Genomic DNA, 18,520 nt, shown 5'->3' with positions numbered 1-18,520 from the left:
GAAAAATTGAAGCATGAGAGATGAGCATTGCTGTCAAGTCCCCACAGCTGCACAGAAATTCATGTGCTGTATCCCATCATCCCCTGCATTCAGAATGCTCCTGATGCATAGCACCTAATCAAGTCCCGGGCTGCAGTCCCACTCCTGAGAAAGCTACGTCACCTCCATTGCGACTGTCTTGTCTGCTATGTTGTTCAGTGCTGGCTTTTCTGATTCATGATTTTCCCTGTTGAAATAAAGTTCAATAAATTAATTTTCTGCAACAAATCTAACAAATATAAATTAAACAAACCAAGACCATTTTCCTAATAAAAAGTTTAAATATTTTTAATAATAGAAAAAAATTTCACTCTTTTGGGACAAGATAGCAAGTAGAGGAATACAAACTTTTAATTTATTATCAGAAATACAAAATCACAAGTCAGACTTATAAATTCCATGATCAACTATATTACCAACAGAACTGTATGTAGTACCATACCACTCAAGCAACCTAGATATTAAAAACACAAAGAATTCCCAATTTTTAGTTTTTGGTTTCAATTTCTTCCTCTATTAAATCTTTCACAAGAGTTTAAAAAAAGGAACATACATGTCAGGACCTCAAAGGTTTTATTTACAGAGTAGAGCAGGACAGCTATTGAGCTGGGCATCAGAAGACCAGGGTCTTAGTTGTTCCAGCACCCAGACTGCTCAGTGTACTTTGTCAATTAACTTCTCTGGATCTGTTTCCCAGCTTTAAAACAAAGGGACTGAAATAAGCTATATAAAAAGTTTTCCATATACTGCAACCGTTCCATGGTTATATAATTCTATAGTGACAAAAGCCATGTAGTGTATATTTAAGAACTATATAATTGACTAGCTGTTACTAGACCCAGGATACTAGTAGGAATGGATTAGTATTGAGCAGACAATGACTATTAAGTTCAGAAGCAGACAGGGATGCATGGGTTTAGAACTAAGGCTACAGCTTATTGCTAACAAACCGTGCTTCTCCTACGGCCACTGCCAGGTGAGGAAGTCTAAATATCAGTCTGGCCTCTTCCTGTTACTCCAACTTCAACTACGTACCTTCCCAAACCTCTAGAAAAATTAGTTTACTTGTAAACCTCTGAATACACTTATATTTCCAGAACTCTTTGTCTTCCTCTTCTCTGCCCAACCAAGATCAAATCTAATCTTATTATGTAGAACATTGCCAGAACACTCCTGGTATGAAAAGATGTTCCTTATATTGAAATTATAGCCATAATCTAATATAATAAGCTTGACAAGCATATAATGCTTTGTGATACTTCTAGAATTATTTTCTCCTATTATTTATGATTAACATTATTTAACTTTTCACTTTTATGCTTGTCTTCTAACTACACTGAAAACTTCTTGTCTTTTTGTTTTCCCGTAGTATTCTGTAAGCAGGACTTTAATTACCATTAAGATTTAAAACAGAATAGAGACTGAACAAAGATTCTAAACAGTCTATTGAAAGCCAAGAAGACAAGTTAGCACAGAATACAATGGTTTGATTAAAAGTTGACCTGGCATGAATACTGTAGGCCTTTACATTATTAGGAGCAGCTTAGCACTGTAGCCATGTGAGTCCTACCAGTTCTGTCTACACAAAAGCAGTGGGAGAAATCATAGACAAATAAGAATTCAAAAGAGAACCCATCCATCCAGAGGTAGAGGAGTAAGAACATCATAAGCTATTGTCACAGTAAGAAAGTGATGTCCAAATTACAACTTATATATGTAATATTCACTATACCATTTAGTCCAAATTTTCAACAATACTGAATTACATTTATCTGTTTAGTTCTTGAATAAGTAAGGAATTCTCATCTATACATTTTTAATGTATATAAAGAGAAGTGTAAAAACCACAAAGCAGTAAGTAGAGAGCGATGCGAGAGACTTTAAGGTAGAATTCATTTTTCAAACATTTTAATCTTAGAATGACTGCTCACCTTGGGGCTGAATCTACAGAGGATGAAGACGAAACCTTGGAAACTTGACAGTTTGCTGTGGAGGCCAGCTTTAAGGCAGACGATGGAACAGCACTTAAAGTCCTGGGTATGTGCCGTGCATTTATGGGGGCAATAGAGTTTACAGCGGCGACTGATGAAGGGACAGTTAATCGAATGTTGTTCCCAATCAGAACCTGAGTTGTTGCAGAATTGGCAGCAGTTACTGGATGACTCAGTGCACTGTGGGAACTTGAAGTCTGTGTCATGTTTGAAGGCTGTAACAAAGTTGAACCTGCTGCTGATGGACTCATATGTACTGGTGCTGTTGGTGTAGTACTACTGAGGTGTAAGCCCTTATATACTCCTAGAGAAAAAGAGAGAAGCATCTAAACAAAGTGCAACTTGGCTGTTTGTAAGAGGTATGTGTTACAAATTTTATCAAAACCACTCAAATGTCTTTTTCCTTACCTGAGGCTGGAAGGACGCCATTCACCCCAATCCCAAGCACCACATCATCCTTCATCTTGAATCCCATCAGTTGTTCTGATGTCACCAAAGCAGAAGCAGCAAATTGAGCACTAGCAGAATCCAAAGTTTTGGAAACAAAACCCTAAAAAGAAAATAAAAATATAAATCTATTCAGAATCACTTAGTTTGACATTAATATTAAAGCTACACAGGTATAACAAAATTGGTTTGAATATGAACGAAAGTGGCAAACCACTAAAATACTGGGTTGGCCAAAAGTTCGTTTGGTTTTTCCTCCTATAAGATGGCTCTAGTAGCGCTTAGCTGTCTTTAACTTCATTTGAAACAATTTTGTTAAGACTGTATTGTGACAGCTGTCATCAACATGCATTTAAAAAAGAAATATTAACATTGGTGAATTTTTGTGTAGTCATTTTAATACTGAAGATGGAAGGAAATATGCAACATTTGAGGCATATGCTTTATTATTTCAAGGAAGGTGAAAACATAATTGAAACACAGAAAAAGATTTGTGCAATGCATGGAATAGGTGCTGTGACTGACTGAATATGTCAAAGAGGATTTGTAAAGTTCCGTGCTGGAGATTTCTTGCTGGATAATGCTCCATGATTGGGTATATCCGTTGCAGTGGATAGCAGTCAAATCAAGACATTGTTTGAGATCAATGTTATAATATGTGGGAGATAGCCTCCATACTCAAAATATCCAGATCACTAAAGTTATTGGTAAAAGTGAAAAATATGTCTTTTGTTTTATGGAAAAAACTATATGGACTTTTTGGCCATCCAATTTCTTTCTTTTGGTAAGTCATAAATTTGAGAAATGTGTAAGTAATCTTACAATTCAGGTGTTATAAATTTTGATCTTCATATGTGACAATATATAACATGGACAAGTCAATTACCAAAATCAACCTCCTATAGTGTGGAAACAATAAACCTCCAACATAAAATGTTGAACAAGAAATAAGCTCATAAAACATTTCAGTGATTTGCAAGTACATATAATGAATAAATGAGTACGTGAATATCTTTCACTTAATTTACCATATATACACACACATAATTAAATGTACCTTCCCTTTAGAATGGAAGTAACAAAATATCAGAACTTAGCCTAGAAATTAATAAGTCTTTTAATTTTTTACATGAATTTTTTCTTCCAAGATGCAAAGAGGCTCAAATCTCAGTCATTAAGCATTAAATGTGTTTAAACGGCAAACATTTTACCATGCTTTAGGTTTAAAAGTGATTTTTTTCTAAGAGGCTATTCTAGTATAATTTTAAATAAGTTATAATACTAATCAAAATAGTAAGATAATGAGCTAAGTATAGGTAGAGCTATATATTAAAGACATACATCACAGACTATAAGTAAGACTTGAAACAGGGTCTCCATCTCATTTAACTATGCTTTTTAGTTTTACTTTTTAAAATAGGGAGCAGAGCAACAGCTTCTATACTCACCTGTAACGTTCTTTCTAAACCCTGTACAGAATGGTTATGATGTAGATTCAGGCGAAAGCCACTTTTCTGCTGGATAGATGCAAGGTTCTATGACAACAGTTGGTAATTAGAGATGAACTCTGGTGGGAAACAATGAGGGATAATCATAAGACAGACAAATCCCTCACCTGTGAAGTGTTGGTGGAGGAATTACTATTTGCTTGCTGTTGCTGAATTTGTGCAAGCTGCTGTTTCTGCATTAGTGCCAGTTGTTGTTGATGTTGCTGGTATTGTTCGGCTGTAAATGCTGAACATAAGATGAGGAAACATTTTATAAAAATGCACAATATCATACACATCTTACAATACTAAAATTCCAGCATTAAAAAAATTGTGCAAAATTAAAAGCATTTGACAAAAGCTCATGGTCCTGCCAAAGGTCACCTTCAAATGAAAACTTAAGCATTTTTACAACTACATTTAATAAGAGTGACTAAGTCTAAAGAAAAACAATATTAAACTTCTTGAGTTAAACAAAGGAAAGAGAACTGCTCACTTCCCAAGTTGTGTAAAAAGGTAATACCAACTTTCAAAAAAATCTACATATTTGAAATTTAACTTTGCACTAAGCTTGAGAAGATATCTGGCAATTATCATTTGGTTTTTAGTTTACTTATATTACTATTCCAATGCATTCAGATGACCCCTAACATAATAGTAACTGTTCTACGTATTTTCTGATTTTAGTCATTATAAACATTTCCTCTATATGAAAAAAAAAAAGGTTTGGTTTATTACCTTTTTTTTTAAGAACCCATCATTTTAGTTTAACAGGAAGAAAAGAGGCTCCAAATATTAAGATTAATTCATTTTCCCCACCCAATTAACCCACCTGGAAAAAATCCAGTCAATAAGAACGAAGTTGTTTATGTTGATTTACTGTACAGAATGATGTCTGAGGAAAGACACTGTGTTATGCTACTTATGTTTGTCTATGGAGAGCTCAGTTCTAAAAAAAACAAACAAAAAAATGTTCATTTATTACCCCCCCCAAAAGTGTGTTCATTTTTTAAAAAGGAAACCTTTTTCTTTTTTCATTTTGCCAATTAAAAAAAGAGAAAAAAGCACATACAATCACAATATCTGACCTTAAAGGCTTCTTTAAGAAGCTGTGATGTTTGAGTAAGAATTATTGCAAAACAAAACAAACAAACAAAAAAAGGGTTATCATGCATCCCTGGGTACCAGGGAATCTACAAATCATGATAATTTCTGCAATCTCAAGTCTAATGTTTTAAAAATACTGCCAACCTAATTTTTTGTTGTCTTTAACTGCATTTTGATAATTTATTTAGACTATCACTTTATCAAATTTTGTAATTTTCACTTACAACTCCTGAATAATCTTCACCTACCAGTATAAGCTTCCAACTTGTACAACTACAAAATGTTTAGGCAGAAATTCTACCATATCTTGTATGACTCAGAAAATTGTGAAAGAAGTTAGTATGTATACGGACTCTTATACTTGAGTTGAACTATGTTTTTGGGCTACAGGAGCAAAAAAATAATCTGTTGTTGGGAAAATTCTACTGATTTTTAAAATTTTCTGTGTTACAAATCTATTTAGTGGATATCTGTCCTTTGATGAGTTTCTTTTTCTATGTTTGAAACCCTCAGAGCTGATTTCTATAGGGAAGATTGTTATTGATAATAGGATAATTCCTGACTACTGAAATAAAAAAGTAACTTTCTGTCAACATGACCATTTCCAAAATACAGAAATGTATTGAATCAAACTTGAAGAAAATCTACAAAAATTTATTCTGTTTTGAATGATTACTAACATAATTTTTGTCTTTATGGTTAAAGAATACGTAAAAAGCAACTGTTTAAGGCAAAGGATCTTTAATTTATTAGTTTTGCTAACTTTTATTTTTTGAGATTTACACTTTAAAAATTTTCCAAATTTCAGTGAGTTTCCTAAGTTTTGAATTTCCTCATAGGAAATGCTCTGTAAATTTTTATAAAAGGGACTATTTCTGGAAGGTCAGGTCATTACAGATCTGGGGAATCAATAATTCAGCATTCACTGAAGACCTATGTGTAAAACTCCATTTATGTGAATGGAAATATTCTTTGCTGCTGTTTTTGTGTGCATGTTTTCCCTTTTGTTCAATGTCTTATTTTTTCCTCATCTGTATTTATTTATTTACTTATTTTATTTTTTGAAAAAGATTTTATTTATTATTTCCAGAGAATAAATACATTTTATTTAATAAATAAATTTTATTTAATAAATAAAATCCAAAGATTTTACTTATTATCCCCAGAGAGGGGAAATGAGGGGCAAAGGAGGGAGAAAAAGAGGGAAAGAAACATCAATGTGTGGTTGCCTTTTGCATGCCCCCAACTGGGGACCTGGCCCACAACCCAGGCATGTGCCCTGACTGGCGACTCTTTGGTTTGCAGGCCAGCACTCAATCCACTGAGCCACACTAGCCAGGGCCATATTTTTGTTTTAAATAATTAAAACGTTTTTTAATTATAGTTAACATTCAACATCATATAAGTTTTAGGTGCTCAGCTCAGTGACTAGAGTTTTATGGTTGTGTGTTTTAATAAAATATTTAGCAATAATAAGTAGGAAACTGGTATGTATAAAGGTTCCAAATATTTCTGCTGTATTTAAATCAACATTTTAATCCTTGGTCTCTGAGGCTATTGTGAATTTCACTTTTTAACAACTGTTGACCTTCTATTAATAACAGATTTAAAAATAAAAATGCAATAGGAGAATAGGGGAAGGGTTTGCAGGAACTATTATAAAGGACATATGGACAATAATAAGGGGGGTAGAAAAAGGGGAGGGAGGAGGAGAGGGCTGGGACAGTGGGGAGGGGTGGGAGAAAGGCAGAAAACTGTATTTGAACAATAAAAAATGTTAAAAAATATATAAAAAATAAATTAAAATGCAGCTGACATTTTAGATCACTATACAGGCCTATTTCTTAGATATCTCTGTATTTTAGAGTCTAGTTATAACATTTTCCCTGGATATTTTTGATAAATTATCTATAAGAACTGTACAGATAACATGAGTTATAAGCAATAGTAGTAAAAACCATGGGTTTGGGGGCAAGGAGATCTTGTTATTTTAGTTCTGAAGACTATCATAACTAGCAGAGTACACCTGGGCAAGTTACTTATAAACCTTTGGAGATTCAGTACATTCATCTAAGATAAAAGAGGTGATCACTGTAGTCCTTTTCAGCCATGAGATGCTAAGATTTTAAATTTCTTCTGAGATATAAAATTCCAATGCAAAAGGCTGTATGAATGAAAGGAAAGCTTGGTAAAGTAGTAAACTGGATCAAGTACAATCTGAATTGGGGTTTACATTATTATTTGTACAGAAAACAAAGAGCACCTTGGATGCCAGTATAATTCAAAGTGTAACCAGATGCTAAGTGGAAATAAAAAAATGACTATATTTCCCTAAATCTCTATCAAAGTAGCAAGTTTTTAGGTTGTATGTCTATCTCCATCTATGGTGTGGTGGTCAAGTTTGCAATACACACAAAAATGGACAAGATGGTTTTATAGACAGAATTAGAATCATTTCATAGAACCGAAAAATTTTAGATCAGGAGGGATCCTTCGTGATTTCCTCCTACAACCTCGTAATAGAGATGAAGAGACTTCTGTCTGAGGACTCAAAGATATTTACTAGTGGAAGGGAGGAAAACCCACCCCCAAACCAATGAGATTTTAAATAAAAAATAAACAAAACTTTGTTTGACTCAAGTGCTTAAAAAAATCTCATGTATACATAGTCCTACAGGAGTCTGGCAGTCAAGAGTCATGTGAGGGACTGCATTAAAAGCTGAGAATTGTGAAGAAACATGGCAGAACTTCACATATTTGAAGGCAGCTTTTGTTCAATATATGGACAAACTTCTAATAAGACTCCTAACTGTACAATAACCTGATCAAGAAAGTTGTTGAATTTGCCCTCACTAGAGGAGTCTAGGTAGAAGCCATAAACTACTGTTGTTTTTATAGCTTCTTACAGTTCTCTGGGCTAGGACTTCAGTTGAAATAATCTAGGATTTTAAAAGCTCACTGCTTATACAAGGAAACTACCATGAGGTTCACCAGCAGCTGGAGTAGCCCGCAGCTCAGGCTGCTGCCCTTTAGATAGCAATCCTGCAGCTGGAGTAGAGTAACTGAAATGATCAAAAGGTGCAGGTGGGGAAGGTGATAGGTAGTACTTAGGAAAAAAACTGACAATTTAAAAATTCAGTTTGAGAACTGGATTTTAGATTACCCAAAGGTATACTTCATTAAAAAATAATAAAAACAAAAAACCTTAACAAACCCAAATACCTACTTCAAAAGATACCCCTCAATTATAAATTTCTTTGAGCAGAAACACAGGCAGGAAATAATTTTAATACAGAAAAAAATTAACTTTAAAGAAATGAAATGATTCCAGACAGTATTGAAGTATGACTTCCTGATCAATAAGCTTGAACTGATAGTTTAGAATGTGGTTTTTGAACATTTATCAGCTGCTACTCAGAACTGGATTCAGAAATCCAATTTGAAAACAGAAGTTTGGTGATTTACTTGATGGCACAGTATAACTGAACCTGAATTCATTCAGCTGACTTGAACATGAAGTTTTGGGGGGTCAAACATTCCATTTAGTGAGACCACTCCCGCATGTTACTATAAAACGGCAGAACTACTGTTAATGTGTTTTACTATGGTACTACTTGAGACTGCAGTTCTGAGTTGTGAAGCATATTTGGAAGGATTACGGTCTTACAGATTTACAAAATTCAACAACGAATAGCTCAAATCTAGAGTTCTTTCTCTATGGTAAGATGATAATTTATGTTACAAACTGGGGTAAATTGCACTGTCTAAGCTATAGACATTGAGACTTAGAATATATCATTCTACCTATACATTTCCTATTAACTTGAGTGCAGCTATGTGAGCTTAGAAAACTTAGAATGCTGATGAAACTGCATAGGGAACTCAGAATTCAAATACTGAACATGGATTTAAATGGTGGTTTAAAAATCACTTTACTGTTTTCAGTCTTTCTGAATTATTAAAGAATCCTTTCTAATTACAATAAAAAGTATTAATTCTGACTTCTGTATTTTCCAAACTCAAATACATGTAAATGATACTCAGTCATTGAACAAAGAATAAATTTTCAAAGATGCTTTTATAGATTAAAAAACAAACCAGGATTTGGAAACTGTCCAAATCACGTATTAAATTATTAAAAATATACAATTTATCAACTGCTAAAACCTAGATCTAAAATTCTAAGTACACGTAAAGCAAGTCCTCCCAAGTTCAACATTGTTTGACTTTGCTGTGTAGTATCCAGAGGACACAGAATTCTAGCACTTGACTAACCAGACTACCCTTTTAGCCATACAACTATGCATAATGGCCAAAGACTGGGAAGCAAACACATTCTGAGCAATTGAAACAGAGGCTACAAAAGTTGCTGTATAAAAGTTCATTCCCCTTTTCAAAAATAATGGTCTCCTGATATCCTCATTTAGAATAATTCTATTTGAAAATGAGAATAAATCGGCCCTTATAGATGATCATTTAGAAAAATGAAAACTCAGTCCAGAGGGCATCACTATGTTACAGCACACATATAATATTTAAAACAATGATAGAATAAAAAATGGCTAAATCAAAACCCACTTTATTTGGCTTAAGCAGCAGGCAAGTATATCAACTGACTCATCTCATACAATGATTAAGTTCTAAAGTCAGGATTGTATAAAATAAAATTAAAAATAAATAAATAAAGTCAGGATAGTAAAAATTAAGCTTTAAAAATTCCTTAGAGTGCATCATGTGAGGAAGATCCATCTCTTTCAATAAGCCCAGTACAGTCAAGTTTTTCTTCTGACATCAGACTAGATCAGAGCTTCTGTGGCTGAGTACCAGATGAAGTAGTATTTGAGGGTCACATTATTTAAAAAAAAACCAAAATTTAAAATTGTAATTACACTGCCCGAGGTGAGGTGCTTAACCTATGAATGAAGCATCAATGCTGCCAGGAGAACAATGAATATTCACTCCTCCTGCTCCCACAGAGGCCCACTCTGCAACTATATTCTTTCGGGAGAATTGTATTCAGAAGCCTGTATAACATCTGAACTACTAATTTTTATTTTTTTTCTCCAGGGGCTTACAATTAAATTCATTTAAATGTACATATGATGTAACTCCACTGTAATGCACTTTACAGAGAATAAAGAGAAAAGCTTTAGATTTCTGGAACATTAACAAATGTGAAAGAACATGTTACTCAACAGCAATCTATAGGCATCTACTCTCTAAGCATAAGTAGGATCCGGTAAAATTGAACCAAAACCAAAAACAATTAAATGCAACAGAACAAAATTGATAAACCCATTTTTAAAAAAGTTATATCACACATATAAGGGAAGGAAATAACTGAAGAGAATTACAGAGCTACTGTAGTTTTTTTTTTCCAGCTAAACTTTTGGTCACACAGTACTGCATTTCAATGTACACCTTTTAATATTCTTTGACCTGACACAAATCAAGTTAGTCTTACAATATCGATGCTCACTTAAGTTGTATAGCAAAACAATTTACATAAAAGATTACTATAAGATCCTAAGGATGGTCACAAAATTAAACTTCTCTATTTTAAGAGGTGGAAAAGATGGGGATTGATGGAATCTCAAAGAATTTCACACATTTTAAAAATCTCCATTAAGGAAAACATATTACAAGTTTATACTTTTATAATCTCTACACTCACACTATAAATAAGTCCTCCTTCATTTTGATTTAGACTATAAAAGCAGAAACAAACTCTTTATGATACAGATGGAAACTAGTGGGATTATAATCTGTTAAGCCTCAAATAATTTACATTATCTTCTAGTTAATTTCTAAAACGTGATTATTTTTCTTCTGAGCTGAAAAACTTCCACTTCATCGAAGTACTTTTTTCTAACCACAAAGTAAACTATTTATAAAATCTTTTCTGGAGGTCTTTAAAAATAAGCAAATTCCCGTATTTATTAGAAGGTTTTACTATAGTCTTACCAGATAATTAAAGAAACAGAATAAATATTTTTATAGTCCTTTCAAAATTTTTGTTCATCTTTACAAAAATCTATAGTAACATAATTTTAACAGTAGACTTATATAATCTATATGCCTCAACACATTTATGCTTTAAAATAGAAAGCTAAAGTTTTAGAAATATTTTAATTAGACTGCATTTATTTCACATGTATTTAACTAAATAGCTATAATGTTAAAATATTATCTAAAAATGTTTCCAAAATTATTAAAATAATCTTTTAACTTAAATATTGTTCTATGAAAAATTGGTATGTATCTATAAATTATTCTGAATTACTGTGACAGATAAAGCTTTGGGTATCTACTGATTTGCTGGTCTATTTTTATGCAAACTCAGTGAAAGACTACAGAAGTGTCTAAACATAAAACAACATTTTATGGTCCATTTTTTCATATTATTTTGAAAATATAATTGCTCAATCTTGTGTTTCTCAGACTGCATCCAGGAAATAATTGTTATACATTAAATACAGGGTGGGGCAAAAATAGAATTACAGTTATGAGCACATGAAACATTATTATATTATTTTCCATATGAACAACTGTAAACCTACTTTTGTCCACCCTATAGTAATAAACCATACCTTTCTATGTATGTTTAAACGAAGACACATGTACAAACAAGATTCAAATAAATACTTAAACCTAGGTCTTTCTTTTTTTAACTATTTTGAGAGAAAAGGACTCTTAGCCATAAGAATAAGCCACATATTCAAAAAATCGATAAACCTGACATTTCCACAGCAATGTATATCATAACAAATAAACATACCAAAGTGTGCTGAACCACTGCTTTTACTTTGCGTAGAGGTACTGCATGACTGGGTCCCAGGCTGTGCTGTTCCTGTTCGAGTTATACTCCTATATAATTTTCTACAGGAGAGTTCATCATTGTCACTGTCATGTAGGGATGGTGTCCGAGGCCTAAAATGCCGCCATCTACACGACTTGATATTGACTAGTATCTGACTGAGGTCTTTAGAGAAAGATTTGTCCGAGGTATTTGTTTCTGAGGTATTGGCAGACTGATTGACTGGAGAATGTTGTGGTGAGGACAGCAGTTCCAAATCCAGATGGCGAAACACACTGTCATAATCTGAGTGAGCTCTGTCCAGTAAGACCCTATTAAAAATAAGGCAAGAAACATGTTTGTAAAATAGCTATTCAAAAATGATATAAAAAAGGGTTTTCTTTCTCACTCCAAAAAGCCATCTCATACTTAATATTTAAATTTGATTATTGCAGTATTTAGCTCTATAAGCTAAAATGTCAGTATCTGATAAAGGTTCTTTCTTGTATGTTATTTATAATGATCTCATTTACCTCAAAGAATAAGGTAAATATTTTACAACAGTAAGAGTTGTAATTGCACTGGATGGCCTACCAGTGTAAGTTACTGATAACATATCAAAATATTTTACTTTTCAAATTATTTTTTATATCAAAGATTGTCACTGCCATTACAAAGCACCAAAACACTTTATAAAATGTTGCTAACATATCTGTTATCTATTTAAGTAAAAACATCATATTTTTTGAAGGGTAGAGAGGAGGCAGGAGAAAAGCGGTAAAAGGTATGTTTAAAATTTCTAATAAAATATTTCAGATGTTACAAATATAAACTTTACAAATGACTCCATCTTAACATGCTAACACTGATTCATGTTAGTATAAAATACAATATAGCAAACATAAAAAATTCTTACTACTACTGATACCAATGTAATGACATGGGAAAAAGTGCTAAATAAATATATTTTGGATACAGAAGCAGATTTGACTCTGGGTGGTGAACACACAATGCAATAACACAGATGATGTATTATAGAATTGGACACCTGAAACCTGTAATTTATTAACCACTGCCATCCCAAACGTTTTAATAAAATTAAAAAAAAATAGGGAGACTGAAGATGGCGACAAGGTAGGAGGGAGCAGATTCCACTTCACCCTACACAGGGGAGAAAAACCTAGCTGATCTACGGAGGAATAGAGCAAACAGCCAACAGTACCCCAGCATACATGAAGATAGGAGATCAAAAATTATAGAGGACATTAAAAAACCAGATGGTAAGGAGAGTGCTTCAGGACAATAAGGTCTCTGGGACCAGCGCGGCTGCAGCCCCAGGCCTGGCACCCCCTAGGTCTGCCACAGGGTTCTTGGGAGAGAGCCAGGTTAACGGCTCCCTCGCCTACCAAACAAGGATTGAGCCGCACCAGGAGAGACGTGGCTGCTTGAAGCTGCAGAGAGGGGAATAATGACTAAGTGGCAAACACACAGAGGCTGTGAGCACCCACAGTCTGTGAACACCAGCTGGGGAGAGTTGAGAGTGGGGCCAGGATGGGCTGTGACCCAGAGAGTCCCTGGTCTGGTTGGAGAATTGGGCTGTGTGAGAGGCCAGGCCTATATATGGAGTGGCAGGCTTGAATAGGAGGAATTTCTCAAAAAAGAAAAAGTGAAAAAAGAGGCACTGTTTGGGGAATTCTCCTGCAGCAGCCACTCCTGCCTCCTCCTCCCCGCCCAGACAGGCTTTGCTTCCCAGGTGGTTTGGAGGGCTCCAACTGCACTCCTGTAGCCCTGGGAAAACTGGGAAGGGTGTGCACCTGAACCTGAGGGATGGGAGGCCCCCAGCCAAGAGCACAGGCCAGCAACAGAGGCCAGTGCTCAGAGTGCGCTCTGAAGAAGGTCTGGAGTCCACACCCAACGCCCCAGGGAGAATGCATGCCCGAACCTGTGGAACCAGTAGGACCAGAGACTGTTGGAGAACAGGGCTGGAGGCTGACTTGAGTGTAGATCAGGAAGGGAGGAAAGTGAAACCAATCGCCTCTCAGCCTGCTGCAGCCAGGAAGACCAGCAAAACTGGTTTGCCGGTTTGAAGCCAGCAAGAGGCCTTTTCTTTTGTAAAGTAATTCTTTATTTTTTTTTATCTTTTAACTCCTTTTCCTCTTTCCTTCTTTCTTGTTTTATTCCTTTTTCCTTTCTTCCCCATTTTACTTACTCCTCCTTCCTCCTTTTTTTTTAATTCCCAGAAGTGAGACCAAAAAACCTGGAACTGTTAAAAGACCAGAGTTGGACCCAAAGAGGGGACATCCCAACAGCTGAGACAGTGAGACAAATTTCACTTTGCTAATACAGAGAACCTGCAAGTTATTGTATATTTGTATTATCATTTCTTTCATTATTCTTATATATTTTATTTTAATAGTATTTTTGTATTCCTCTTCTTTCTGTTTAGTCTTCTTTGCTTGGCTGGTTAAGTTGTATTGTTTGGTTTCCCTTGTTCTCTCACTCATAGTGTATTGTTATTTTACTGTCCTTCACCTGTGTTTCATTAGCACACTATTCAAGGTCCAATACTTCCTATTCTTCTTATCCAGATCACATAGATTCTGTCATATGATTATTGCTCCATTATTGTAAATAACAACCACACAGCACCCCTCCCAGATCTTAGCCCACTTCACGGTTTCCTGAACTCTAGTACTGTTGAGGTTAACTCTATTCTTTCACAAACTACACCTATATTCTATCCTTTACTCTCAGCTTACCTCAGAATCTGACCTCCCCCAAGCTCACTGCTTTCTAGATCCAACTCACAACCCTTCCCTCCCCAACAAGAGTCTTACCTTCTTTCCATTCTTTCTAAAACGTGGCTAGTTGGGTGGAAGATCACAATTAACACTATACATAGCCAAAGGATCTCCTATCCCTTGTCTGATATTGTAAATATCATAAAATACACTCTTTCTGTCTTAAACCATTTTGCCTTCCCTCTCCAAATGATCACAAAAAAGAATAGGTAGAAGCTGTGAACACCAGGATACTTGCTGGAAAAGGAAACTCACCAACAAAGGAAACACCAACAGATAACAAGAGAAGAAGGTGAAGGAGAGAGTGGAAGCCACACTAACCTCAATCCAGGACCTTTCTGGAAATACAACTAAATAGTGGATAAATTACCCAGAACAAACAACTGAACATGAGCAAGAGAAAATCCTCAAAACCTTGCACACAGGGAAGAACCAGCTTCAACACAAACTGCCCACACCAGCGTAACAAAATACAAGAGGTGGTAGACAGGGTGATCCTCAGTTAACCAGCTGGTGCGAAAGACTCACCAAAGAAAGACCCAACAACAATCAAAACCCAAAGACAAACACAGAGCTTACATAAATGACAGCCCAAGACCAGTGAGCTCAGGAGATCAAGGAGACTGCACCACTGAATCTTACAGGTATTCTCCCATAGAAGTTCACACCATAAACCCAGGGAGTCAAAACAGATAAATTTAAGAAGCTGAGGCTAACAAGAAAAGCCTCACAAACAATGGGAAGACAAAGAAATAATCCCCAAATGAAAGAAAAGGAGGAAGCCTCAGAAAGAATGCTAAATGAAATAGAGACAACTCAACTATCAGATATTGAGTTCAAAGCAATGGTTATCAGGAAGCTCAATGAGCTCACAGAAACTTACCAGAAACCACAGGGAAACTACAATGAACTCACTATAAACCATATCAACGTGAAAAAGGAAATAGAAACTATCAACAAGGGCCAAGAAGAAATGAAGATAACAATTTCTGAACTGAAGAACACAGTACCAGGAATCAAAAGCAGGCTCGATGAAACAGAAGACTGGATCAGTGAGTTGGAGGACAAGGTAGAAAAAAATGCCCAGAAAAAGCAAGAAAAGGAAAAGAGGCTTAGAAAGAATGAAGAGGGATTAAGGGAAATGCAGGACAACATGAAACGTAAAAGTATCTGTATAATGGGGATACCAGGAGAAGAAGAAGAGTAAGGAATAAAAAACCTGTTTGAAAAAGGAATGATGGAAAACTTCCCTAATTTGATGAGAAAGTCACACAAATCCAGGAAACAGAGCCCAATCAAGAGGAACCCAAAGAGGCCCACTTCAAGACATGTAATAAGTAAAATGGCAAATTCCAAGACAAAGAGAGAATCTTAAAGGCAGCAAGGGAGAAACAGGAAGTAACATAGGAGGGAGCCCTGATAAGGTTAGCAGCTGACTTCCCAATAGAAAAGCTCCAAGCCAGAAGAGAATGGCAAGAAATATTCCAAGTAATGAGAACCAGAGGTCTGCAAACAAGGTTAGTGTACCCAGCAAGGCTCTCAATCAAGATAGAAGGACAAATAAGGAGTTTCCCAGACAAAGGAAGTCTAAAAGAATACACCTCTACCAAACCAGCTCTGTAAGAGATGCTAAAGGGACTGCTTTAAGAAAAAAAAGGAAAAGAGAAAGGAACACAGGTATGAAACCTCAAAACAAAAGACCAACAAAGACTAAAGGTGAAGGTCTAGAAACAAATATTCCAAGCAAATGGACGGGGGTGAAAAAAAGCTGGGGCAGCAATACTCATATCAGACAAAATAGAGTTCAAAAAAAGGGGCCATAAAGAGAGACCCAGAAGGTCACTTCATAATACTCAAGGGAAGAATCTACCAAGAAGATGATCTTCCAAACAAAATATCAACAGAGATACTGTGGCATTTAACAATGCCCTAGATGAAATGGACTTAACTGATACATATAGAGCCTTTCACCCCATAGAAGCTTAAGTACACATTCTTTTCAAATGTACATGAAAGATTTTCAAAGACAGACTATATGATAGGACACAAAACAAGCCTCAACAAATTCAAGAAAATTGAAATTGTATCAAGCATTTTTCCAACTATAAGGGACTGAAACTAGAAACCAACCCCAAGGAAAAAAACCCCCCAAACAATCAAAATCATGGAGATTAAATAGCATGCTATTAAACAATGAATAATGAAATTAGGGAAGAAATCAAAAGGTTTCTGGAAACAAATGAAAATGAACTCACAACAACCCAAAACTTATGGGACACAGCTAAAGCAGTCCTGAGAGGGAAGTTCATAGGGATACAGGCCTACCTAAAAAAGATACAAACTTTTCAAACAAACAACCTAACCCTACGTCTACAAGAACTCGAGGAACAAAAACAAAGACAGCCCAGAGCAAGTAGAAGGATGGAAATAACCAAGATCAGGGCAGAATTAAATGACATAGAGACTAAAAACACAATTCTAAGGATCAATGAATCCAGGAGCTGGTTTTCTGAAAAGATAAACAAAATTGACAAGCCTTTAAGCAGGCTCATCAAGAAAAAAAAGAGAGAGTACCCAAATAAACACAATCAGAAATGAAAGAGGAGAGATTACAACAGATACCACAGAAATACAAAGGATTGTAAGAAATTACTATGAAAAACTATATGACAAGAAATTTGGAAACCTAGGTGAAACAGACAAATTTCTAGAAAAATACGATCTTCCAAAACTCAATGAGGAACAATGAGAAAGCCTGAACAGACCAATAACAGCAGATGAAATTAAAGAAGTAATCAAAAAACTTCTGACATACAAAACCCTGGACCAGACGGTTTCACAAAAGAATTCTACAAAGCATTTAAGAGCTAACCCCTATCCTTCACAGACTATTCCAAAAAATCCAAAATGATGGAAGACTTCTTTTTATGAAGCCAGCATCATCCTAATCCCAAAACCAGATAAAGACACAACAAAGAAGGAAAACTTCAGGCCAATGTAGCTAATGAACATAGATGCTAAAATTCCTAACAAAATATTGGCAAACTGCATCCAACGATACATTAAAAAGATCCCACACCATGATCAAGTGGGATTCATCCCAGGGATGCAAGGATAGTACAATGTTGGCAAATCAGTAAATGTAATACATCACACAAACAAAAGCAAAGACAAAAATCGCATGGTCATTTCAACAGATGCAGAAAATGCATTTCATAAGGTACAGCACCCATCTATGATTTAAACACTCAGCAAAGTGGGAATAGAAGAAGCACATCTCAGTGTAATAAAGGCCATATACGAAAGACCTACAGCCAACATCATACTCAGTGGGCAAAACTAAAAGCTTTCCCCCTAAGATCAAGAACAATGTGAAGATGTCCTCTTTTACCACTTCTATTCAATGTAGTACTGGAAATTCTAGCCACAGCAATCAGACAAGAAAAGGAAATAAAAGGCATCCAAATCGGAAAGGAGGAAACAAAACTGTCATTGTTTGCAGACGACATGATAGTGTACATAGAAAATCCTATAGACTCCACCAAAAAACTGTTCAACCTAATAAATGAATTTGGCAAAACAGTGGGATACAAAGTCAATATTCAGAAATCAAAGGCATTTTTGTATACTAACAATGAAGCAGCAGAAGCAGAAATCAAGAAAAAAATCCCATTTGATATAGCAACAAGAAAATTAAAATACCTAGGAATAAACCTAAGCAAGGAGGTAAAAGACCTGTACTCAGAAAACTACACAACACTGAAGAAAGAAATCAAGAAAGACAGAAACACATGGAAACATATACTGTGTTCATGGATGGGAAGAATTAACATTATCAAAATGGCCATACTA

General features: G+C 35.2%; 1 protein-coding gene across 4 annotated transcripts in view; it reads right to left on the bottom strand.

Moving 5' to 3' along the window:
• EPC1 (enhancer of polycomb homolog 1) overlaps positions 1-18,520 on the bottom strand; it is a 113,839-nt gene that overhangs the window by 1,155 nt on the left and 94,164 nt on the right. For 2 of the 4 annotated variants that reach the window (XM_036027526.1, XM_028507786.2), the window contains exons 10-15: positions 11,850-12,199; positions 4,093-4,211; positions 3,926-4,012; positions 2,439-2,580; positions 1,971-2,334; positions 1-226 (exon numbers count right to left, since the gene is read on the bottom strand). The exon at positions 1-226 is cut by the window's left edge and continues 1,155 nt beyond it. In XM_036027526.1, the coding sequence (XP_035883419.1) occupies positions 154-226; positions 1,971-2,334; positions 2,439-2,580; positions 3,926-4,012; positions 4,093-4,211; positions 11,850-12,199 (1,135 nt within the window). In that variant the 3' untranslated portion in view covers positions 1-153. Of the gene's footprint in view, positions 227-1,970; positions 2,335-2,438; positions 2,581-3,925; positions 4,045-4,092; positions 4,212-11,849; positions 12,200-18,520 lie in introns of those variants that run through there. The other 2 variants (XM_028507787.2, XM_036027532.1) reach the window with 2 other exon arrangements.

The sequence above is a fragment of the Phyllostomus discolor genome, chromosome 1, assembly GCF_004126475.2.
Source record: "Phyllostomus discolor isolate MPI-MPIP mPhyDis1 chromosome 1, mPhyDis1.pri.v3, whole genome shotgun sequence".
Classification (NCBI taxonomy): domain Eukaryota; kingdom Metazoa; phylum Chordata; class Mammalia; order Chiroptera; family Phyllostomidae; genus Phyllostomus; species Phyllostomus discolor.
Note: the sequence above shows the minus strand (reverse complement) of the source record. Positions and strands in the feature narration are given on the sequence as shown.